The sequence below is a fragment of the Protopterus annectens genome, chromosome 11.part0 (genome assembly GCF_019279795.1).
Source record: "Protopterus annectens isolate FY-2018-M chromosome 11.part0, PAN1.0, whole genome shotgun sequence".
In the NCBI taxonomy this organism is placed as follows: domain Eukaryota; kingdom Metazoa; phylum Chordata; order Ceratodontiformes; family Protopteridae; genus Protopterus; species Protopterus annectens.
Window position 1 is genome coordinate 265,411,657 of NC_056745.1, and position 24,991 is coordinate 265,436,647.

General features: G+C 40.9%; 1 protein-coding gene across 1 annotated transcript in view; it reads left to right on the forward strand.

The window, feature by feature from the left end:
- TM7SF3 (transmembrane 7 superfamily member 3) overlaps positions 1-10,384 on the forward strand; it is a 559,640-nt gene extending 549,256 nt beyond the window's left edge. Inside the window, exon 12 of the mRNA XM_044087728.1 lies at positions 7,755-10,384. Within this exon, the coding sequence (XP_043943663.1) occupies positions 7,755-8,017 (263 nt within the window). The 3' untranslated portion in view covers positions 8,018-10,384. The remainder of the gene's footprint in view (positions 1-7,754) is intronic.
- Positions 10,385-24,991: the final 14,607 nt, after the last annotated feature.

The following is a 24,991-nucleotide window of genomic DNA, read 5'->3' on the forward strand; positions in this document are numbered from 1 at the left end:
TTCTGCAACTCTTCAGCAAAAAGCAGTATAAGCTCCAGCTTTGGTGCAAGACACGACTTCCAGAAGCCTAGAGGAATAAGTAAGTCAAATGTACTCAGGACTGATTAAAATAAATGAAACCCTGAATGAGTATATCAACTCAGATAACAAAAGCCTTGAAAAAATGGAAGAAGCTATAAACAGATATTCTGATGAGGTGATAAAACTGCAAAACTCAGAGGTCGAAATGAAGAAAAGACTGGCTGAATATGAGACTGCTCAAGAAGAGATGCTTTAAAAAAACAATAGAATTGGATACATAACATGTAGGGGAGAACTTGACATTTTTTGCTGTACCAAAAAAACTGGAAGGAACAGATTGTATTAATTTTATAAAAGCACAAATAAGCAACTGGACTGGTATCCCACAGCAGGAGTTGTTAATTGAAAGGGCACATCATGTGTATGCTCCAAACCTGGCCATGAAAAAGCAGCCTAGACCTTACTAATAAATTGCAGTTCTACCAGAAGAAAGAGCTGAGTCTTACAAAACTGGCAAAAAGGGCAAAGTGCTAAAAGTGGGAGACAGAAGAGTTTTTATGGAAAACTATTACGCACTTTACACTAGACATAAGAGGAGTAACTTTATTCCACTATCAGGGAATGTCAAAAGCAGGCATGAGATTCAAGTTGCTATATATAGCTATTTTTAGAATATCCTTTCCTGGAGGCTCAACATCATTTGTTGATTCAGAACATGCTAAGGAGGAAATACAAAAGTTTGTCCAACAAAAAGTGTGCTATGAAACAGAAGGAGATTCTGCTTCTTGTTCTTCTATAAAGCCCATAGAAAGACTGTGCCAGTGAAACATTTTCTTCTTCTTTTTTTCGGTTTCTTCAATTTTAAAATGTAGCCACTGCAATGTGGAAAAAAAGTCTGGTCAAGACAGCATGATACAGGAAAATGTATGTGTTTTCCTTACTGTTGCATGGGGGAATGACTGGATTAAGGCCATTGGCTTGATCTAGTTACAATTTTTTAAGGGGAAGCAAGTAAATAAAAAAGAACACTAAATGTAATAAATACGTTTTTCTCTAGCAAATAAGTAAGTGCTTGTAGAAGCAACTGTTGGGTTCTCATGTCTCCTTGGAGACAATCTAATAAGGAACAATAAAAAATGGAATACTTTTTTCTTTCAATGGCTAGGAGATAATGTTTTTGAAAGCATTCAAGTGTTTTCCCAGTCTGGGAGAGGAATAAAGATAACACAAAAACAACACTTTGTAGAAACATAGGCTGTACCATGCTTCTTAGCATGGATAACCTCCTTTATATGTTGATCCAAGTTTGAGTGTGTCTGTGTGTGGGACAATTGTTCCTATTAGGAGGGTTAAAGTATTTGAAGATGTACATAGTTGTGTGCATTATGTTTAAGTTAATAGGTTTTAGGGGTGTTCTGTGTGTGTGTGTGTTTTTTTTTTGTTTGAGGGTTTTCACTAAAACAAAAAAAGTTTTGCAAGATGTGCTATAGGTTCAAATAAATACAACAAAAAACAGCTGTATAAAGGATGAACCTGCAAACATTAGTGTATGCACGTAACACAAAAGCTAGAGATAGACATTTAAAAAAAAAGCTGTTGCACATAACAGGTGGGAATAATAACTTTTTAACATAATGGCAGCACTTTCTATGTTATTTTTAAATGCAAGTTATCTTACAGATGTATACAAAAAAAGAGTAGTGAACTATATTAAAATGTAGAGTGCTTATAGCTATGCTACAGGAGACGCATTTGGAAAGAACTGAGCATGTGAATTTGATAAAAGGTTTTGAGGATGGTTATTCACTGGAATATCTGTGACAAAGGAAAAGGAGAGTACTTACATTAATTGCAAGAGGAGATCCAATAGTGATAGAAGAGTATAAAAAAGATAATGGTAGATTTCTAGTACTAAGCAGCTACTGGCAAGGGAGGAGGATTACACTGACGTATTTAAATTCCACCACAAACTGCTGTAAAACTGAGCTTAAGAAAATTCTGGGAGAAATAATCAGCTTTCAGCAGTGAATATTACTCATAGGTGGGGACTGGAATTTGATTTGCAGCAGTAAATATGTATCTTGACGGCCTAGAAGGGAAAATGTAACAAAAGAGGGTAGATTTTTGAAGAAATCTATGAAAATGTTTGGCATGGAGGATGTGAATTCAGTAGTAGGAGTTTGAAGTGAATTTACCTATTATTCCCCAAGATACAAAAACTGGGCAAGGCTAGACAGAACTTCCGTTTCACAGGAACATGTGTATTTAATTCAAAGTTTTGATACTCATCCAATAACTATTTCAGATCATGCACCACTAATAACTAAAATAAAATTGCAGGGTAATGAAATAAAAATGATGCACTGGCGCTTTCCCACCTATCTCTTGAAAAAAGAGGAATTTGAGGAATGGATAGTGGAAAATATCTGGGAGTTGTTAGAGAAGATAGAAATTTCTTCTGAAAGTATAGGTAGTGAGTGGGATAAATTTAAAGTGGAATTTAAAATAAGGTAGAAAAAAAAGAGATATGGTTAAGAAGTAAGAAGAACTATTTAGCAGGACTGACAAGGGTTAAAGTTTTGCAGAATAGAGGGAACTTCACAGAACAAGAAGAGGCAGAATTGCAGAGCGTTAAAGAGAAAATAAGGGATTACGTCAATGATATGCATGAGTTTAGAAGGACTGCTATTAAGCAACTGTTTTTTTTTTATATTTAGGACCACTGGCAAAGAAAATAAGGGACTCAGAAATTCAAGGTTGTAATTGATATGGTAGTCAAGAAAAGCTGGCTTTTTTTGCAGATTTTATTTTATACTTGACAAAACCAGAAAAGGACATTACCGTGTTGTGGAACATTTTGAGACAGTTTCATATCTTTTCAGGATACAAAATTAATGAAGCTAAAACACAGGCAGTAGCGGTAAATTATGTACTCGCACGCAAATTGGTTCAGCAATATCCATATTTATGGAGACATGATAAAATGGAGTATTTCAGAGTATAGATTAAAAAGTATTCCGGTGCAGCAGCTAAGGATATGTAGGAAGAGCTTAAAACATAATGCAAAAACTGAGAAATTGGAAGCTCTGTCATATGGATATGGATAGTAAGATACAGGTAGTTAAAATGTTTTAGTCCCTTTAGTTTTATACACTGGTCAGGCATATTTTCAACCAGAGGAGAAGTTGTTGATAGTAGTTAGAGATGAAGGATTGTATCTGGGAGGGGAAGGTGGCAAGAGTCAAGTGAGATAAACTGATTCTTCCAATAGAACAAGGTTGTTTGGGATTACCTCATTTGAAGGGGTATTTCAGAACTAAACAGTTAAGGCTGCTATACATAACACAAGGAGAAAGCTATAATTCCAACTGGAAAGGGATGATGATGAAACAGGGGGAAAGCTCAAGAAATGAGGAGGGACTGGGATTTTCATTGCAGATCCTTAAGGATAATAACAATAACCTTATAGAATGTTGTATAGCAGTAGCAGAAAGTATTCTAAGAAGTAAGCCAACACAGGAATGGATAAAGGATATTCTGCCAACAGGTATGACCACAATTAGGGATACAGGCAGTAAGCAAGAGAAGGATGAAATTTATTGGAGAAAACTGGCAAAGGAACCAAAATACTGGGAGTAAATAATTAGAGAGGGAAAGGTAATTGAATGGGAAGAGGCCAAGAATTTATTTGGACTGCAGGTTAAAGATTGCATTCCCTGTCAAGGATTGATATAGGAATATAGGCAAAGAGAAAGAAATAGGGGGATCCTAAGTGAAATACCAGCCCTGGTAGAGTTTTTAGTAGAATCTAGAATAGACGCTGCTGTTAAAGAATGGATAATTAGTAGAGCATATAAACGTTTGCATGATAGCTACAAGAGTCAATCAGAGGAGGTTAGAAGGGATTGGGATGACAGATAAGCAATTCCTGAAGAAACAATGGGGGTATATAGTTATGTCTTCCAAATATGCAATAATGTCTGGAAGATTTAGGATCTTTGCTTAGAAGCATTTACATAGGTATTTTTATACCCCAAGTAGACTCCAAATAATTTTTTCTCATGTAGCTAGCGGATGTTGGAGGTATGATGGGGAAGAAAGAGGTAACATGGAGTGTTTTATTGGAGTGTAATGAGTTGGAAGACTTTAAAAATTCCCTGCAGACTGCTCTATTAGAAATACTGAGTGAGCAAATTGGTATAACTAAGGAAATTATTCTTTTGAGGTATGATTCAGAATCAGAATTGACTGACAATGTAATAAGGCCCTGCTGAGTCTAATTATGGTGGCTGCCAATAAAAGCAGTTACTAGAAAATGGAAATCAAAATCTAAACCAACTAATTGTACAAAAAGTAGTTAAGGTAGTAACAGAGATAAAACAACTGAAAATGGGATCGTTAGAAAAGGGTAGCAGCAAATTGCATAGAAAAATGGAAATTGTGTGAATAATACAAGCAGAATAATCTTTTGGAAGAGGAATGAGGTTGAAAAGAAGGCAGGATTTGAATGAACTATGTAATATGTGACTGACAGTGACTGTTTAGGTTATAAATGATGCATAATGTTTACAACTAAACATATGTCAATATAGTTTATTTTCATTTATATAAATTTATGTAAAGGTATAATTGCCTATGTCATAAGTGATAATTTAATAAAGATGTTTCTTGTTTAAAAAATAATCATAGGTATGGAGGGTCAGGCAGCTTGTTGTTTGGACTTCTGGTGTTGAGCAGAGTCACCTTAATTTGATCCTGCTTTGCTACTGATATTGCTGTGTTTGCTACACTGAAATGTTCATTAACTGAACTTTGCCCCAAAAAAGGCACTATGGGGGCAACAAAGGCTTTAACCAGTGTATAGAATCCTTTGGATGAGAGGAGCACACCATCCTTTACCAGGCAAGTAGTTCTGTCATTCCATGCTGACGCACACTGGATCCCCTCTGGAATGACACCAGTGTTTGAGCCAAGTACTGATGCCAGTCATCTTTTCTTTGTACCTAGGCATCATTCATGTCTCATGGTGACTGTATGTTAAAGGTGAGATATGTGATGTTTGGTTTTGATTTTTTGCAGAAAATTAATCCTTACAAGTCTAGGAAGCTTAGGTAAGGATTTCTTTATGGCGTTAGCACATGACACTATGTTGTGTCAATGTTTGGTGCATAGTGTTGTGTGACTATACATTTTACATAGCTATGCACAGATTGCGACAGCTGTCTACAGCAGGAGTCTAATTACTGATAAGATTTCGGTGACTTGGTTATTTTACACGCAGTTACTACTGTGTGCCTTCATCTGTGGAGTACATTTTGCGACCTGCTGAGCTAAGTGCAGCTCCGTACTATATAAATTAAACAAGAAAAATGAAGGAGATAATGAAAAACGCTAAAGATCTAAACAATTATCATCCTAGAACTGCAGAAATCACTCCCACTGTCACTAGGTATAAGCATCACAAGCTCTGCGTCTTTCTCATACCTGGCCAAAATTGGCTGTTTGCTCTAAGTTTGAAAAGTGACTAAAAGCAGAACATAAATGCAGCAGCTCTGATTAATTCCTTAAATAGTACAAAAAACACTACTTGAAAAGCAATGCAAAGTGTAAAATCAAGCCATTTAATAGCTGGAGCTTCAGATTCAGAGAAGAAACAGTAAAGATGCAGCAAAAATGACAAAATCCACTCAAAACTGGTTTAAATAGGCACAACACAGTGCCCAATTGAAAAGCAGTGCAGACAGTAAAACACATTTAGTTAATACCTGTAACTTCATATTAAAGGAAAATACAGAAAAAAAAACTGGAACCACTAAAGACCGATTTAAATAGCTAGGTGAATTTAGGTGCGGTAGAATAAATGTACTTTTATTTGTTCTGGAGGCAAAATGGTCAAAACTACACTTTGTTTAGCTTTAGCTTGTGCACAAAAGATTCAGCTTCCACGAGTCTAAGAATAAGACAACAGTGACTGACTGTTCATGCATTATAAATTAAACAGTGAAAGTGAAAGAGCTAATGAGGAATAGCTAAAGCTGTAACCAATAGTTGCCTTGCTAGACCTGCAGCAATCACCCCATTCTCCATAAAGGTGCTGTAGAGATATTTTTATGGTTTTAGAAGTGTTACAGTTCCATTTCTTCATCATTTTGAAGATAATGGGAGAGCCCTGCCCAATTCTCGATCTCATTAGTTGAAAAGGCACATCGGATACACCATCCAAGTTTCAGATTGTGATTTCTTCAGGAAGCCATACCATTGCTGCTGCAGGGGACTTGGATAGTGTTGCTAGACATGATGGATGTGTCCCACATCTTTCTGCCCATTTTTTTCTCCTTCCTGGTAATGCACATAATGGTCCTTCAACACTCGTTTATTTATTCAGTTACTTCTTTTGCAGGGTGGACCTCAAAGGCCCATTTTCAGCCAAGATCTTGTTATATATAGCATTGAAAAGAGAAGCAAAAAGCAGATTGAAACACATTAGTGAAATAGTGAAAATAAGCACAGCAGCAAGACAAAAATCAGATGTACTGTTGTGTGGGGCAGTCCATAAATGTAGCAGATCTTCAAATTGTTAAATGTTATTTAGTTTATTCATTAACTAGGTAAGTGCTCTGCTCTTCAGGCAGTATTCAACCACAAGGGCTGTAAAGGTGGTTAGGTTATTTAGCATCCTTTGCAGATCCCCAAACTGGCACCCTCCCCCAGAAAATAGTCTTCTCAAGTTTAGAACAAAAGTAAATAAAGAATCCTGTAAATGAATCAAGCTGCTTGCAACAGTTATCTTGTACCTATGGCAGCTGAGTAGATACAGTAAAAATACACACACAGATAAGTGTAGCCAGTCATCCAGCATGTGTTTTTAAGGTAGGTGGTGTATGCATAGAAAACCCACATAGCCAAGGGATGAACTTGAAAACTCCACACATAGCTGGAGTCTAGAGTTGCGAGACCAAGATTTTATCTCGGAGCTATCATTTCTACCACTGTATTCCTTAGTTATGGGTATTGCCCTTAAAGTTAAGTTCCATTTGGGGAGAAACCTCGGACAGCTTTTCTTATAGAATGTGCATTCAGATTGTAGAATCTTTTTTTAAATAGACACACTCTTTCAGTTCTGTTTTGCTGCAAAGAACGAAAACAGCAGTACTGATAACTGCAAAATTAATTGTAAAACCTCAGCTAAAGTGGATCAGTAAACAGCTATGAATTCATTCTTGGATCGATTTTGCCATCAATGATCTTTATATGGGTAATCTGTCTGTGTTTCCCAAGAGTAATTCCAGTATGCTGATCACAGGAAGACAGGAGGAAAAAACATATTTCCTGTTATTCACCTTGGCTTACGACTGGTTATATTTCCACATATTCCCTTTTTTCTGTTTTCATTATCACAGCTTTTACCTTATTTCTTTATTACATTAGTTGTTTCTGTCTAATTTGCTTCCAGACTATATTGTTCTATCCTAACCATCATCACATATTGGTTTTGCTTGATCCTATCCTAATATAACATCTTTAAGCATTTCTGTTTCATTCTCCCCCTTCCCAAATTAACCTTTTTTGTGTTTGCTAGGTCTTCCTCTTAGTAATAGCCTAAAATCAGTTGTTTTTTCTCTTTATAGCTTTTATTCATAACTCAGTTTTGTGTGGTTAGTCACGCTACACTTGATGCAACACGTATTACATTTTTTTGTATATTTACTAACTGATACTTTGTTATTTCACAGATTATGTCATCATTGCCATTTGGGTGTTTTTGGCCTTCTCTGGAATATTGCTGCAATTTCATTTACAAAAACAGCAGCCAGATTTTCCACCAAACCCGTATGAAGTGTGGATTCAGGATAGGCAGCGCAGGAGCACAAACATATTGGACCCCAGTCACCATGTCCCTCCTCTGCGAGAAAGAATCCAAAAGAAATTCACACAGCTTGGCAACATTTTCCAAAAAGAGCAGCCAGCAGGAGAGAGGACGCCACTGCTTATGTAACTGACCTTATTGTAATTATTGCCAAAAGCTGTTTGTGATTAGACACTATTATTTCCTTTATGATAAGTATACGTTATGGTGCTTTGATCTACTGAAATAATCATCCTGGAGTGCAGTACTTGCATCACTGCACAGTCTGTCTGGCCTTCCTTTTTCATACACGCTGCTGTTTGGATTTGATGGAGATGTAGTTGTAAAGTTATGCTGAGGGTGAATACAGACCACTGACAATTGTCATATTTCAGTTTCAGGTGATGTTACCATTTTTTCAGGGCACACACATTAAGATGTACAGTGGCGGATATGATACTTTTCTGTGAGCCAAATGTTTGGGCCTTATTCTCCTAACTACAGTCTCATGAGAAACAGCACCATTTTATCCTTGAATCTGTTGGGGAAGTCTGTAGAGATTATTTTTTTCAGTTGTTCATGAAAAATTTCCCTTAGCTATAAAATCATAAGAATTCACACTGAGCATCTATTTGTTGCATCCTGCCAGTGAATTCAAGCTACCTCATTAGTGTATAAAATTAACACAACTTTAAATGCCCTTTGCATCAAGATCCACTGATGTTAATTTACAAACTGGAGCAAGGGCAGTATCTCTTTCAGTAAATGCTGTTATGAGATAATTTATTGTTCAGTAACTGTTTGCATGACATTGCCATTAATTCTAAATAATACTGGGGAAGTCAATGGTTGAAGATGATTGTGGTTTTATTGATGCCATATCTTTTGGGGGGGGGTCTAAGGTATGTTGGAAGCCTACTACACAAAAACATAACAGTGGATAAAAGTTTGTGTTCCTGAGAGTACACCATTTTTTATTTATGCTAATTTATATTTTACAGTTTGTTTTTTTCCCGAGCTACTGCACTTTATAGTAAGTTTGAATTGCTATGTTTTAAGTTGTAAGACAGAAATGCCATTATTCAAGTTAATTAATTACAGACCTGTGAAACTGGGAGTATTATCATATAGTTATAAGATCTTGTCTTCAGTTCTAATTGATGTTTTAATTTCCATATACAGATCTGCTCACTTTTCATACACTGGAAAGGAATACTGTTACTACAGATGATTCTTGACCTTTTTTCTAAATGATAAATTTAGTCTTCTAATACGTGGAAAAGTTGAATGGTGGTGTGAATTGTCCCATAGTTAGTGTTCAGTGAATTGTCCTGGGGATAGTGTTCGGTTAGTATGGGAGCAGTTTATCAAGTGATTGTTATTTACACTAATTCTGTGGATGTACATTCTAAGTATAGTTGCATGCGTCCTCTTCTCCTGGTAAATGAAGCATTCAGTCGTGGTGGTAGATAGACAGCTGCTAACATCAGCAGGATTAATAAAATGCTTATTTCCTTGTGCTGTTGTAAGAGTAAAGAGTTGAAGTCACTGTGTCTCATGCAGATGCACTTTGTCATTCTGCTGACACAGACTTAATGGCGAATGATTCTTGAAATCTCAGAAACTCTGCGTTTTATGATTTTTTTGCTGATAATTAAGCAACCCCCAGGCACCTGTCTTGAAGAGCTACACTCAAGCACATTTTGTTTGGTACTCCTCTGGGGAACAGCAGAGGGGGAGTATCTTAATCATATACATCATAGCGTTACTGTTTTTTGTACATTTTGACATGATTTCTTGCAAACTTGAGATTGACTGTAATTATTGACAAATATCAGTGTGTTTAAGATATGCATACATACCCAAGTCTGACTTCCCTTTTACAGTTTTTGTGCCTCATTTCTGAACATATTGCAAGAGTAGGAGTAGTGATTTTTGGCATTCTTCTCTACAAAAGTTTGACTACCTTGGTTCAGTTTGTGGAAACAACAAATTTTTGTGGATCAACAAGTGCTTTCAGGAATATACTTAAGCAGTAAAGTACAACGTGTTGATTGTTGGAGAATTTTTATAGGTGCTACCTGTGCTGTTACAAAGCACAACCAGGCCCTTAACTATACAGACATTCCTTTTACTAAAGTGCCTTATTTGTTTATAAATTACATGATACATGAAACTTTTATAAATATATTCATGTACTGCTGTTTATTAGCTGTTATTCCATATGTGCCATAGCTGACCAGTAAGATTGCAGACTGTCTCTCTCTCCTATACTGCTTTTCCATATGGTAGCACTTAGACTGTAATCAGTAGGCCATATGTAGTGTTGCACATTTCTGTTTCTGATTTATTTTATATTATCTTATAGTTTTGCACAGTAGCCTGAAATTTGCAGCATTATGTATCAGTTATGGGTTAACAAGCCACTGTTTTAAATCTGTTCTGACTTCCTCAGAAATTTTTGTTAAATTTCTAGTAGCAAACAGTAATAGCATGTATAAAAGATGCAGTAAAACAGCATAACTTGTTTTAAGTACAGTTTGTCCCTCATGGTAAAAATATACCAGGAGCGTCAACTGCCAGAAAACTGCAGTATTTGAAATATGTTACTACTAAAGCAGGGCATAATTATGTGAAATATAATATCCCATTTTTTACAGTAAGGATGTACTTAACCTTGATGGACTGGTATTCCTTCATACTTTTTAAATGTCCCTGATTTCAATTCAAAAATTTAAAAAAAAAATGCGCCATCTCCTAAAATTGGTGACTTTGAGAAACTGGTAGTTTGTAGTTACTTAGTAATGGCAGTCATAGTCCATTGATTTATTTTATGGTTAAAAGCATGTAAATTCAGTAACTGTCATTTTTGTAAGTCAGCGGTATCAGTATTTAAAAAGTTTCCTTTATTAGGGGCTTTTGTCCCAGGTTCTGCATGTAACAGGTTGAGAGCCGTGTACCCCATTTAAGATTGGTCCCCTGTGTTATACTTACTGTGCACCATGGAAGAGACTACTCCCCTAAGACCCCCTAATTGGATAAAGTTGTTACAAAGAAATCAATGAATGCCTGCCCTCTTGTAAAGCCTTGTATTTATGTGTGAAATGTGCTTTTCTTGTAAAGTTGTCATGCGTTTTGTTGTACGGGATGCTGGCTCTAGTATCTATCGTACTTTTGATTCATGGCATATCTTTTTTGCAGTTTGCACCCATTTAGCAGAGTGAAATCCAGTGTATGACCTCATCAAGTCCTACATCTGTTAGAAAATATTGTTTTTTTCTTTTTTGGTAATACATGACACAGTGTTTGGTATGATAATTGAATTAGCTAATTATAGTGTATTTTACAATTCACCAGTATCAGCAAAGCTTTCTAACAGATGTTAGCTGTGAATTGTCTGCCCCTCAACTGAGGTTAGCAGCTGTTCAACTGACTGCATGAGAAAATGACTTCCTGCATTCCCATCCATTAAATGTCATTTTATGCCAAGTTCGGCATTCAGCAGCAAACCATCACTGGTTTGTGTTTTTGTAATTTTTATAGCATCTTCATGTAGATTATATTTCTAACCTTGTTTATCATAGAAACTAAAGGCAAGTTTTTCTGAAAACCATGTTTGCATGTTAGAATATCAGTCGTAAGATGCCCTCCTGCTTCCTGGAAGGCAAAACATGGCAAGTCATTAATGAACTTGTAGGTAACCATCCAATCACCAAGGTTAGTTTTAAAAGAGAAAAATGTGCCAGTCCTCTTAATGTGCAGGCGCAGTTTGTTCTAGAAGTGGAGCAGCTGTTGGGCAATGAAGCTATCCGTTCAGTGTGTTTTATTTATATGTTGGTGGTGGTTTAGTTCCTTGGTTCTGATGCTTGTGAAACCATTTATCCTGTGAGGATATGATCTGTTAGGGTATGACCTTTGATGGTTTGAAATGTCAGGATTAGACCTCCAAACAGGCATCTTTGAAAGCTAGAGTGTAGGGAATCTGGTTTGATAGCTAGTGGTTTTTAGGTCAGCAATCTTTTTTTTCAGGAACCACTGGGATATTTCTGGTTGTATATGTCCTGCTAAGTGCATGACAAAAGGGGCATTGCACTAAATAATTGGTCTGATTAGGGCAGAATATAAAGGGCAATATCGTCCTTTGACTTAGGTGTGATATCTTTACAAATTATTGTGCTACACTGAAATTTTCTAACTGTTATTGCAACATGGTGATTAAAGGTGAGAGAACTATCTACCCATGTGCTGAGATCCTTGGCTGCAGTGTTGCTGTGGTGTGGGTATTGGCTGTACAGTAAGCTGTAGCTGAGGGATGTTTCCCAAAGGCAACAGTGTTCCAGTTTTTGCATTTAGTTTGTGTGCTTTCTCAAGTGTACCTTGGTTAGTAAGGACTAGTTCTTGAAGAGCCTTTTTGTCAGTGTGTGGGAACAGATGGTAATATCCAGCTTGTAGTCACTGGTGAATTTCGTTAGCCATAAGTCAAGGTTGCTGGATTAGCAGTCAGAAACTTATCCCAGAAATGAGGGGTCCCACTGCTGAGTCCTGTGTTACTCCATGGGTTACATTTTTACTTATAGTGGCAGTTGTCACCTTAGTTGTATGAATTCCGTCCTTCAGCCACTTTGCTGTCTGTCTTAACCTTGTAAGGGTCTACCTTTAGTTCTTTGAACATATCTAAAGTGCCAGAGGTGGGTTACAGTGCTGAAGGTCTTGGGCAGGTTTGTATATGCTAAGTATAGAATGAGTAGTTACCACTCAGTGGCACTTTAGTTTCTGAAATAAGTTTACCAGGTTAAGTATGCATGGCCTGCCCTTGATAAAGCCAAATTGTTGTGGGGTCACATGTATGAGTTTTTTAATATAGTAATTTTTACAAATTATGCTAGTTAGGCTGATAAGCCTGTAATTCCTAGGCCCTGTGATAGGGCCTCCTTTTATTATTATTTTTCATTTTTTTTATCATCACTGGATGTCAGGTTTGCATGTTACCATTTTTCTGGTATTTTAAATGAATAATTTTGGTAATGGGACAGAAACGCACACCTAGGAAGCTTGATGAGGCTGTTAATTGTGACTAGTGCTGTCTTTTCCTCTAGCTGTCTTCATCAGTGCCAACATGAGTTGTAGTTGCTGACAAGCTGCATCCCTGATAACAGATTCTGCATGCTGCTTGAGAGTAGTGTAGAGGCCTGCAAAAGATTCTGCCTTTGCACATGAATGTCCCGGGCAAGTTAAAAGCTGTGCAAGATCCATTCAAGTACTGGCCACTATTTTTAGTGGGCCACTATGGCAGTAGCCTTTCAGTTCTTCCCTTGTCAATGCCACACCACATGCCAGCATCACAGCTGTGACTCTCCTAGGATGTTTCCCACCACTTCTGCTTTTGTAACTTTTGCAGACTGATCAGCATTTCCATTTTCTAGCATCCAGTGTTTGATCATTGCTGGATTTGGTGCATCTGGCCAGTTGTTTCTTCATTTAGTCTGCTATGCAGAGATCCACTTTATTGCTACAGCTGTAACACTACTGGTATCAGTTTTCTGCAGGCTTGTTTCTACACCTGTTATAAGTTCATCTGTAACATATATGAGCATTTTGGATTGTCCTACTTCCAAGGATGCATACTTGTCCACACAACTTCCTATCGTGGTTTATCATCCTCTCTATAATCTGAAGACTCGTGCTGTCAGAAACAAAATGCAGGTAGCAGAATCAGGAGTCCTCTTGAAGGCATAACTTACCCCAAGTACGTAGCTGGTTCTTCCCAAATTTGTGGTCAGATCAAGAAGCTATCTCACATCTTACAGTTACAGTGACCTTCCCATTCTCTCCGAATCATTACCAGGAGAGACTCATCTTTTACCAGAATCTTTAAATTAATGCAGAATGAAAGCAGAAGTTGTTGCCCAGAAAATCTTTCCTTAGTCTTTACTATTCATCAGATGTGGTGCATTCTGTCATTTTTGTAATATTTTCCCTTTAGGATGCCCTCCTTGACACCCAATTCCTTCCGGGGAGATCATTTTTTTCATATTTTACCCTTGATCTAGCTATAAATCTGAAGCTGATGTTTGCATTATTTCATTATATCAGAATAAGGCTTTGAGATAAAGCAAGATAGTACTGGATCCGCATACCACTGAGTTGGGACGTGCTGCTCATTTGAGCAATTAGGTCTATATCCTGCCAACTGTGTTTAAACCTTGTTTAACTTGCTAGCACCCTGTTGTATCATTTCTTACTGCTTGATCAGGTTCTGAAGCACTCCTAGGCCACAAGAGCTTGTATATTTGTTTTCTTTGATACATAAACTAAGTACTGCCCACAAAATTTTTTTACATGCACGTCAGTCTTCCTGTACTCAGCAGACAGGTCAGTTTGGAGTGCAGGCACACCTGTCTACATCAGGACAGCTTTATGGAGGATGTTGAAACAGATATTTTGGCTGTTTATCTTCAGTGGTTCATCCCCTTTGTGAGGACATCCAGGCTATATTTAACAGTTTGAAGAGACAAACAGGGCATTCTCTCTCAGCCATAGAATGTGTACCACTCATTTTACCAGGAGTACTGTTTTCCAACCACCCACAAACTTCCTCTTATCAAGGATATTCTTGTTTACAGGGGCAGCAGTTTCTACAGGTTTGTGACTTATAGGAGGCATATCTCAGGGACAAAGTGCCAAAAGCAGAAACAGATTTTAAGCATTTCTCTTATAAACTTGGCAAGCTGCTAGAATAAAAGGTTTTGCATTACTACGCATTTTCTGAAGGATATGGTCCGTGACTGAAATTACTATGGTTGTGTAGTGAATTTGGTCCTTATTGATTTGCTAGAAAAATGTAGACTTTAACAGGAACAGAACAAAAAAATATAAGAAAAAATTAGGATATTCTGTGAAATTCTGGGCATTAGAGAGATATGACAGGAGAGATGCCCAAAGATGCTTCTCTCAGCACAAAGGATATCCACACCATATTGTGTTAGCACTTGTCAACTAAGAGACACTCCTTTATCTTATTATTTTTTTCCCATCTTGGCAGTGGTAATCGGAGCTGTTGTAAAAGAGTCAACAACTGGAATAAACAAGGAGACCCTCTCACCTCCCCTCCCCAAATAAAATCTCAACATCCCTTCTGTTGCAGAGGATACAAGGCATCCAGGAAGTGAATAACTTGTTTGCTTGCTAGAATGTATTTTCAGCATCCAGTGTGTCATATGTCAAAGGCTTGTATTTCTTCCTAGTCCCATGGGATTTTTGGACTAGAGGCATATTTTGTATCTTTCTGGATGTTCTTCGTGTTTCACTGTTGCAGTCATTACATTTGGGTAATCCTGCTGACAGGTTGCCCTCAGCCGGCCTGAATTCCAAAGTCTTGGGTCCTGTGTCAGCTGCTGTCGCCCCTTCCCTGACGTCAGGTCGTCAGGGGTATAAAAGAAGCAGCTGACGCCATTTTCTTTAGTCTTTCTTGCCGCGTGGTGCCCGAAGCAGTTCGCAAGTGCCGGTCGGCTGACTCCTAAGATTTTCGTGTTCGAGTTTCAGATCCGAAGTCTTCTATAAAGCTAAGTACCCCATTGGGTAAACTTTTTTCTTGCTCTAGACCGATGTCAGAAAAAGTTAATAATTGTATTTCTTGTGGGAAGCAAATACCTCATAAGGATTTTCATTCTTACTGTATTCCTTTCCTAGGCCCTGATCACAACGTTTCTGGTTGTCGGTTTTGTGCTAGATTTAACCAATGCACTATTAAGCGTTGGTATGATTTTGCTTTAAACTATTTTGGACGCCGGTTTAATTATCCAGAAATGTCATCGGATAGCCATCCAACTACCGGAGTTCACAAAAAACGCAAAGAAAAGGAAAGAGATAGACAACCGAGGCCCAAACCGACAACGAAGCTTCTCCTAAGCCAGTCGCCAGTCCTCAGTGAGGCGCTTTTGCAGCCCCTGACACCCGCTACTTTAGATTCACAGGCAGCTACTGACTCCCATGTGGAGTCGGCCATGCCGCTGGAAACTCAAGGTATTGGAACCTTGGATATTATCCCTTCAGATGGGTCCGGAGCCGCTGAGCAGGCACTGGCTTCTGAGGGTGTATTCGGACCTAAGCATCTTTACATCAAACCAACTTCAGCTTCAAAGGCAAAGACTAAAGCACCTTCCAGGCAAAGAAACAAACTCAAGAGCCACATGGTCAGGCCTCTGTGTCCAAAAAACAGATGCTCAAAATGGCCGAAGACTTGATTACCTTGATCAGGGGTTCCCATCCCCCTCCTGATAAGAGGCCTAGGCAAGAGACTGACTATGAATCTTCAGATCAGGTTTCCATTTCTTCTGATTCCTCTTCTGATCAGGAATATCCCCCCCCCCCCCATGAGGATTCTGATGTTGAAGAATCTATACCTTCAGCTTCTCTTCCAGAGGACTATTCTTTTGGGGAAACCTTACATACCATGAGGGAGCATTTCCAGTGGGAGAGCCAAGATTTTTCAAAATCTAAAAAGAGGTTCAGGGATTTCCTTTTACTACCTTAACACAAGCCACTAGCCATCCCACCTGTGTTAGACATTGTCGATGATGAGTTTTCAGAGTCTAGCCTTGCCCCTGACTCCTTACCTCCAGCTCCTGTTAATCCTGACGGATATTACAGAGTTTCCTGACTCTCATAAATTCCTTTTTAAAAAACCTGCTGCAGACCCAGAAACTATTTCTCAGGGTCCCAAAGGAGTTAAGGCTTTCGCTGCAAAAAACCCTACCCCCTCTGACAGAGATTCTAGGGCACTGGATAGAGGGAAAAAAGGTTTACACATCTGCTACCTTGGCTATAAGGGCCTTAAACTGTCAGTTTCATATGCTCAAATATCAGCAACATGTCATGGCATTGCTTAAACAGAAAGTGTTAAACTCTGAATGTGCAGAAAACAATGAAATGCAGGATTTATTGCATGCAGCTGAACAAGTTGGAAAGCATACTTTGCAATGTGGTTTTGATTCTTTAGAGGCCTCCTGCAGGGCCGCAGTTACAGGTTCTGTAATTAGGAGGCATGCTTGGTTAAAGGAACAAAATCTGCCTGATCATGTTAAAGTTAAATTATTAGATGCACCTTTACAGCATGATACTTTGTTTGGTGTTAAGGCAGAAGAGGTGTTAAAGAAAATGGAGGACAAGGCTAAATCTATGCAAATGGTCAAAGATTTTTTACAAGTACAGCCACCTAGGTTTAGTAGACACTGGCCAACAAAGAACAGGTCCTTTCCTGTGTCAGACAGACCTCCAAGGGGCTGAACCAGACGCCCTAGAGGCAGATCCCAGGCACAAGGTTCATAACGCTCAAAGCAATGGGGGGCTACTACCTCCAAAGTTGGAGAAGACAAATCACAACCATACAGGAAACAGTCCCAATGATTTCTCCCTGCCTGTGCCAAGCACTTCTGTCCTGGCAGCACCCTTAGGGGGAAAATTAGCACTTTTTTCTCAAAATTGGCACATTATAACCCAGGACAAGTGGGTCCTAAATATCGTATCACAAGGCTACAAGTTCCATTTCCATACCCTGCCAAAGGCAAACGGCTGGCCAGATCTGCCAAAAAATCAGTGGGCAGAGGCACAAAAACAAGTGTCATCCCTCATGGACATGGGGGCCATTCAACTAGTACCAGAGCAGGAGCAGTGACAAGGATTTTACTCAAGACTGTTCTTGGTACCCAGAAAGGACAAGGCCTGGAGGCCAGTACTGGGCCTATCTATTTTGAACACATTCTGGATATACCAAAATTCAAGATGTTGACTTTGCAGCAGCTTCTGCCCATGCTGGGCAAGAACGCTTGGCTTGTGACTTTGGGCCATGCAGGTATGCCTCTCTTAGGTCTAATCAGACAAATATGCAGAAGATACCTCAGATTCAAGGCTGGCTCAATGCATTACCAATTCTCTGCACTGCCCTTTGGCTTATCTACTGCGCCCAGGGTCTTTACAAAGTGCCTGGCACCAGAAATTGCATTCTGCAAACAGAGAGGAATACAAATATATCCTTACTTGGACGACTGTCTAATTCAAGCAGAGAACAAGTACATTCTTCTACAGCATCTGGCATTTGTGAAAAGACTTCTAACATGCCTAGGGTACACAGTCAACGGAAAGAAATCAAAACTAGTACCCTCTCAAGAGATAATATTCCTGGGTGCAAGCTTAAATACAACTGCCCAGATGGCTTATCTAATGCCAGACAAACAAAGACAACTGACTACCTATTTCAAAATGTTGGCAACAAAGGCCCAGTTATCTTCAAGAAAAATTCTGCAGGCTTTGGGCTTCATGGCATCCTGCATCCTATTAATTCCATATGCAAGACTGCATATGAGGAAACTTCAATGGTACCTAAAAAGTGTTTGGACTTAACATTGCCACAGCCTGGAAACCATGATTATTCTCATTCTCTGCCTGCAACAGGAGTTTCAATGGTGGGCAAAGGCTTGTCACCAAAACAAGGGACAACCATTCACATTAACCTCAGCCAGGCAAACACTAACAACGGATGCATCAGATTATGCCTGGGGGGCCCACATAGCAGGAAGATGCATTCAGGGCACATGGACCTCAAACCAAATGCATCTACATATCAATCAAAAAGGGATGCTAGCGGTTCAAAATGCCCTGACAGCCTTCAAGGACCTACTTCATCCAGGACAACTACTGATAAAGACAGACAACACCACGGTCATGTGGTATATATAACAAGCAGGGGGGCACATATTCTTACCCCCTTTGCAGACTAGCAATGACTTTGTGGGACACAGCATTGACTTACCAAGTACATCTGCAGGCACAATTCCTGCCAGGAAGGAAAACTACTCTGGCAGACAAACTAAGCAGAAACCTCATGGATCCCCATGAGTGGCACCTGGATCCACAAGTCTTCAGCATGATAACAAGGAAATGGGGATGCCCGGACATAGATCTCTTTGCCTCCCCTCACAACTACCAACTAAAAAGATACTGCACAAGGATTTATCACAGACAAGCATGGAAAGTGGACGACCTATCTTTCAGCTGGAAAGACCTATCAGTATATGCATTTCCCCCTCTACCTCTCCTCCCCATGGTACTCCTAAAGGTCAGACAGGAGAAGCCAAAGATGATACTGATTGCCCCAGACTGGCCCCGCCAGTACTGGTATCCAATACTAAGGAGCTTGTCTCAATGCCCAGCTTGGACCTTACCTCAAATACCTCATCTACTGTCCCAGCAAAACAGTCAAGATTCTGCACAGCCAACTCAGAACTTTAAACCTGACAGGATGGCGAGCAATGTAGTCATACAAAACACACCTCTCAGTAAAGCTGTGATGGATGTCATTTTGGAAGCCAGAAGGCCTAGTACTAGAAAATCTTATGCTGGAAAATGGAAGAGATTCTGTGCTTGGAACCAGGCACAAGGAACTGATACAGCTGTGCCAAATATTCCTCAAATTTTGCAATACTTAACTGAGATGCTGGAAAAGGCCTATCTTTGTCATCTATTAAAATTCATGCCTCTGCCATTTTGGCTCATTACAATGTAGAGCCACCAATCTTTTCTCATCCCTTATTAAAGCAGTACCTCAGAGGAGCCAAAATGTAAGACCTCCAAGGAGATCATCAATGCCTGCATGGGACCTCAACTATGTCTTGGAAAAACTCACCCTGCCTCCTTTTGAGCCAGCTGCTACTGCTGATATAAAGTTTTTATCTTGGAAGACAGCTCTGCTTCTAGCAATAACTTCTGCAAGATGAGTTTCAGAGCTACAGGCACTCATGGCTATGGAACCTTTTATCATTTTTTATCCAGACAGGGTCTCTCTGAGGACAAACCCAACATTTATGCGTAAGGTGGTGTCCAGTGTGGCTCTTAACCAAACTATTCACCTGCCAACCTTTTATCCAAATCCACATAACAAGGGGAAGAGAATTCTGCATTCTTTGGACATACACAGACAGCTTAAATTCTACTTGGACAGAACCAAAGTTTTCATAAAGACAAAGCAATTACTAGTGACATATGCTGCAGGATCACAAGGAAAGGCTATCTCAAAGCAGACTATTTCAAAGTGGATAGGCCACTGCATTTGTTTCTGCTATGTGCACCATGGCAAGCCAGTACCTAAGGGCATTAGGCCACAATTAGAGCTGCAGCCACTTCAGCAGCTTTTTTCAGGGGAGTACCTACCAAGGACATTTTAGAGGCTGCGACTTGGAGTTCAGTGCACACCTTTACAAAGCACTATCATCTGCCACTCTACTCTAAATCCAGGGCAGGCTTTGCCACTGCAGTTCTGCAGGGCCTCATAGCCACTCCTAATGCTGTTTAGCTCCAGCCTCCCAACCTTAGCTTTGGGACTCTACCCAAATGTAATGACTGCAACAGTGAAACACAAAGAACATAGTACAGTTGTGTACACTTACCATAAATGTAGATGTTCGAGTGTATTCACTGTTGCAGTCCAGGTTACCCACCCGCTATCCCCCTTTTCTTCTGATGGATCCTATCTTTCCTTCACTGATTTTATACAACCTATGTGGTGTATTTGTTTATAGATGAAGGTAAATTTTATATTGGTGCATGTAATTATACATATATAAATTTTTGCAACCCTTTTGGGGGGCACCTGACTTCTGGGGCAAGAAAAACTAAAGAAAATGGCATTGGCTGCTTCTTTTATACCCCTGACGTCAGGGAAGGGGTGACAGCAGTCGACGCAGGACCCAAGACTTTGGAATTCAGGCTGGCTGAGGGCAACCTGCCAGCAGGATTACCCAAATGTAGTGACTGCAACAGTGAATACACTTGAACATCTACATTTATGGTAAGTGTACACAACTGTACTTTCTCGTCTCTCCAAAGACATCAGTAAGTTCCTGGGAGGATCACTGCAGTCACTGACAATCACTTGGTTCAGAAACCTGGAGCATGCTCTTCAAGTACATTAAAATGTAGAATTAACATACTGTCTACTTCATTAAAAATATGCATTGCTTTGTCTTTTGCACTCTCTCCCATTTGACGTGCTGTCGACCCCAGTGGCCTTTCCCAAATGAATGACACTGACAATGTATCAACTTTGTAGGACAAAATAGTGACCTTTTTGCTTAGCTGAATAACTGGCTTCTGGAGGTACAGTTTAATCTAGTCATGAGAACTTAACAATATGCTTGTTCTGAGACCTGGACATAACCATTAAATACCACCAAATCTTTTATTATTATGCCTTTTAGTTTCCCATATTTGGCTTGGGCATCTGATAGAGCAGCAAGGAGGCGATGAGTGTGCCTATCCAGGGTAAGAGGATGTTTGTTACTATGCTTCCTAAGGGGAGGCGTGGTCCAATGAGAGGAGTTGCACTCAGATGTAATCAACAAGCATAGGAGGAGAGGGTAAGTCTTAACCCCCCACACCCAGATGGAAGCACAGACAAGTCAAGCCCCCAGGACACACTGAAGATCCATGACTGGTCCTGATGATAACAGAGTAAGTCTGTGGGGGGGATTGGAGAGTAGCTGTTAGATCCAGCATGGATATTGGGTACTAGGGGCCAGGCTGGTAAACATGAGGTCTGAGGGACCAAAAAAAAATGATGTTAAGTTGTCTATCTCACCTTCATTCTTGCTGGTTGGGTTCGGAGCTGATCATCGGCCATCTTCAAAAGCTTGAAAGCTGCTTACTGGCTCGAGGCCCCCCCCTATATCCCATGATGCCTGGCGGTAGATACCCAGATTTCGTTTGACGCTTCTGCTACGAGGTTGCGTTTACTGGCTCAGGTCATATATTTTCCCTTTATTCACTATATTTAGGACTTTTTTGTACTTTATTGAATATACGCTTATTGTTTTAGCTTAGTAGGTTCTATGGTAGTTTGTTAGTGTCCCCCCCCTTAATAACTTTTCTCTTTAGAGAGTTTTACTCTCCCTCCCCCACTCCAGTTTACCTTTTCAAAGTAAGCCGTTTTAGTTAGAGGCTTATCATTGTTTTATTTTTTAAGGTAGACAAAGTTCATTAGAAATTGTGGTAGTTGTAGGTCTTATGTAGTGTGTGTGTGTGCTGTTTGGGTGTGGTAACTTGTGTGGTTTGTGTATATTTTTTTCCAGTTACCTACTCTCCTTTATACTTGTTCTTTGTAATTGATTTTCCTTCACAGGAATGTCTAAAGACCCAAAAGTGTTGGGATTCAAGAAGTGTGATTCATGCTGTCAGAAAATGTCTCTGACAGGTGGTCACACTTCTTGTGTTTATTGCTTGGGCTCCCTACACCTGCAGGACTCTTGTTCGGTGTGTCACGCCTTTAGTCCAAGAGTCCTGCAGGAGCGTAGGAATAAGCTTATCCTTAGGGGTTTGCTTAAACCTGAAGGATCACCGGCCAAGACTCAGTCAGTAAAACCTTCTATGCCATCGAAGCCGTTGGCTCCCAGCTCAGGGCCGTCGCTGAGTATGGCTTCTGCTTCAACTTCGGTTCCGGATGGAACCGAAGCACCTATCTCTACGTCAACTTCTGAAGTACCTATCTCCCAGTCGGCCGCGACTCTTCTGTCAGAACTGTCAGGGAGTCAAAAACGCTCCGGGTCACCATCCGTGGAGTCGATACACTCAACTCCAGGGTCACCCTTACTGCAATCTGAGCATAGCCATTGGTCCCACTCTTCTCAGTCGTCTAGGTTATCTGACCATGATTTGGAGAGAGTGGTGAGCAGGCCCTGGCAAAAATGCTATCCAGCCCCCCTCATCAGGGCTCGGCTCTACCTGTTTCTCTGATAGTTCCTCCTTCGACTCATCCCTTGAGTTTGGAGCCAGAGCATGCTGCGGCTGGAACCGTGGGTCCGTCGGTGCCGATGCCTCCCCTTTCGGTTCCGTCGTCGGCTCCGATCTCTTCCATGGTGCCATCCTTGGAGGGATCTGGGCGCCGGAACTCCCTCATCGGCTCCAAAGGGGTGAGTGGCATCGGACCCTTGTCCAACCCCGTTCTCCCCTCGGAGCTTCGGCGCAGGTGAGTTCGGCTCCTACATCGGCTTCGGAGCCGTCTCTCTCTCTCGGTGCCAGGAAGGATTCTGGTCTCTTCAGAGCTGGAACCTTCTCTGGTATCGGGAAGGGGCGCCTTCGAGGTCATGAGGAGTGTGCTGGCATCTGAGTCAGCCTCATCGGCTCCTCCCCCAATGGTGCCTGCTCCTGCCTCTGCCCCTCCTGCAGACCCCAAGCATGGGGAACAAGTGCTCCAGGGCACCCCATTGGGTGTATCTTCCTCATCCGAGGCCTCCCCCGTTCATTCAGAGGAGCCCCCTCGAAAGAGGAAATGCAAGAGGAAGCATGTTGACTCCCCTGAGTCTGTCACTTCAGATACTGACTTAGAGGAGTCAGAAGGGTCCCTGAGATCCCCCTCTGAGGACGTCTCCTTCTCAGATATCCTTGAAATCCTTAGGCAGAGGGGGAACTGGACTACCCTTAACCCTTCCGAGGATGAGTCTGTATTCCTGGATGTGTTTGGTTCCCGACCCTCCACCTCCTGGGTGTCTCCGCCTTTCGATCCACTGATGGTGGTGGCTCGAAAGGCATGGTCAGCTCCAGACTCAATGGAATCAACTCCCCATAGGCCCACAAAATTCATCACTGCCCCTCAAGACAAGCAATTTCTGACCAAGGATGTTCCCGTGGATGCCTTGGTGGTAGCAGTGGCCACTAAAAAGGAGTTGGCTGAAACTTCTTCATCTGTCCATCCCCCTAATAAAGAATCTAGGATGATGGACAGATATGGGAAGCGGATGTTTTCCTCAGCGACCTTTTCTGTGAGGTCTCTGAACTATTTGTGCCATTTTACCCGCCTTCAAAGGGATCTCCTTAAAGAGCTAGGAGATACCTTTCAAGATCCATCAGCTGCGGTGGCTCAGGCTAAGATTGCCTCCCAGCTGGCGACTCTAAATTCTGTAGTAAACTCCTCCATGCGGCTCACCTCTTATGCAGCCGATGGAGTGAGTAGGGCCGCAGGCATAGGTGTGGCTTTGAGGAGACATGCTTGGATGCGGTCATGCAACTTTGCAGAACCCTTCAAGATGTCTTTCACCAACACCCCTTTTGATGGTTCTGCTCTGTTTGGACCACAGGTGAAGGATATCCTTACCAGGTGTGAGCAGGAAGGCAAGACTCTCTCTGCCATTAGAGTCCATTTTTCCACTCCTTCAAGACCATATCCCAAGGGTCAGAAGAGTGGGAAGATGTGGTTCCGGAAATCCCAGGGAGCCATGCCTGACACACGTGGAGAGTTCCCCTCCAGGGGCAGAGGAGGGAACAATAGATGCTGCCCTAGGGGCAGGGGGGGTCCGCAAAATCAGGGCCAAAGAGAATCCTTCTCTGACAAGTCCTTCCAGCATCCCTGAAGTGCTACCCAACTGTCCACCTTCGGAGGCAGTCGGGGGAAGATTATCGCTGTGCCCAAAAGCCTGGCAAAGTATAACACAAGACAAATGGGTACTTTCTATCATATCCGAAGGCTACAAAATTCCCTTCTTTCGCACTCCACTCTTCCAACAAATCCCTTCCAGATGTTCCACCCAATCTAAGGGATCAAGCAGTTCAAGAAATTTCAAAACTGCTAAGAAAAAGAGCCATCCAGTCAGTCCCAGCAGACCAACAAGGATCCGGAACTTACTCAAGGTTCTTTTTAGTACCAAAAAAGACAGGGGACTGGAGACCCATTCTGGATCTCAGCAGACTAAACAGGTCTGTTCAAAGAACGAAGTTCCGGATGGTCATGCTACAGTCCATTTTACCCTTTCTGGGTCGGGACAATTGGATGTGCTCAGGACGCGTACTACCATATCAAAATACACAGACACTCCAGAAGATTCCTTTGCTTCCGGCTGGGAGCCAGTCATTATCAGTTCAGAGTGCTGCCCTTCGATCTCAACACAGCCCCCAGGGTGTTCACCAAATGTTTGGCAATAGTCACCGCTCACTTGAGATGGCAAGGATTCCAGGTGTTTCCATATTTAGACAACTGGCTCCTTACTGCAACGACCAGGCTTCACCTGCTGCTAGCCAGAGACTACACCATCCAAACGTGCTCTACTCTAGGCATCACAATAAATTTTGAAAAGTCTGCATTGT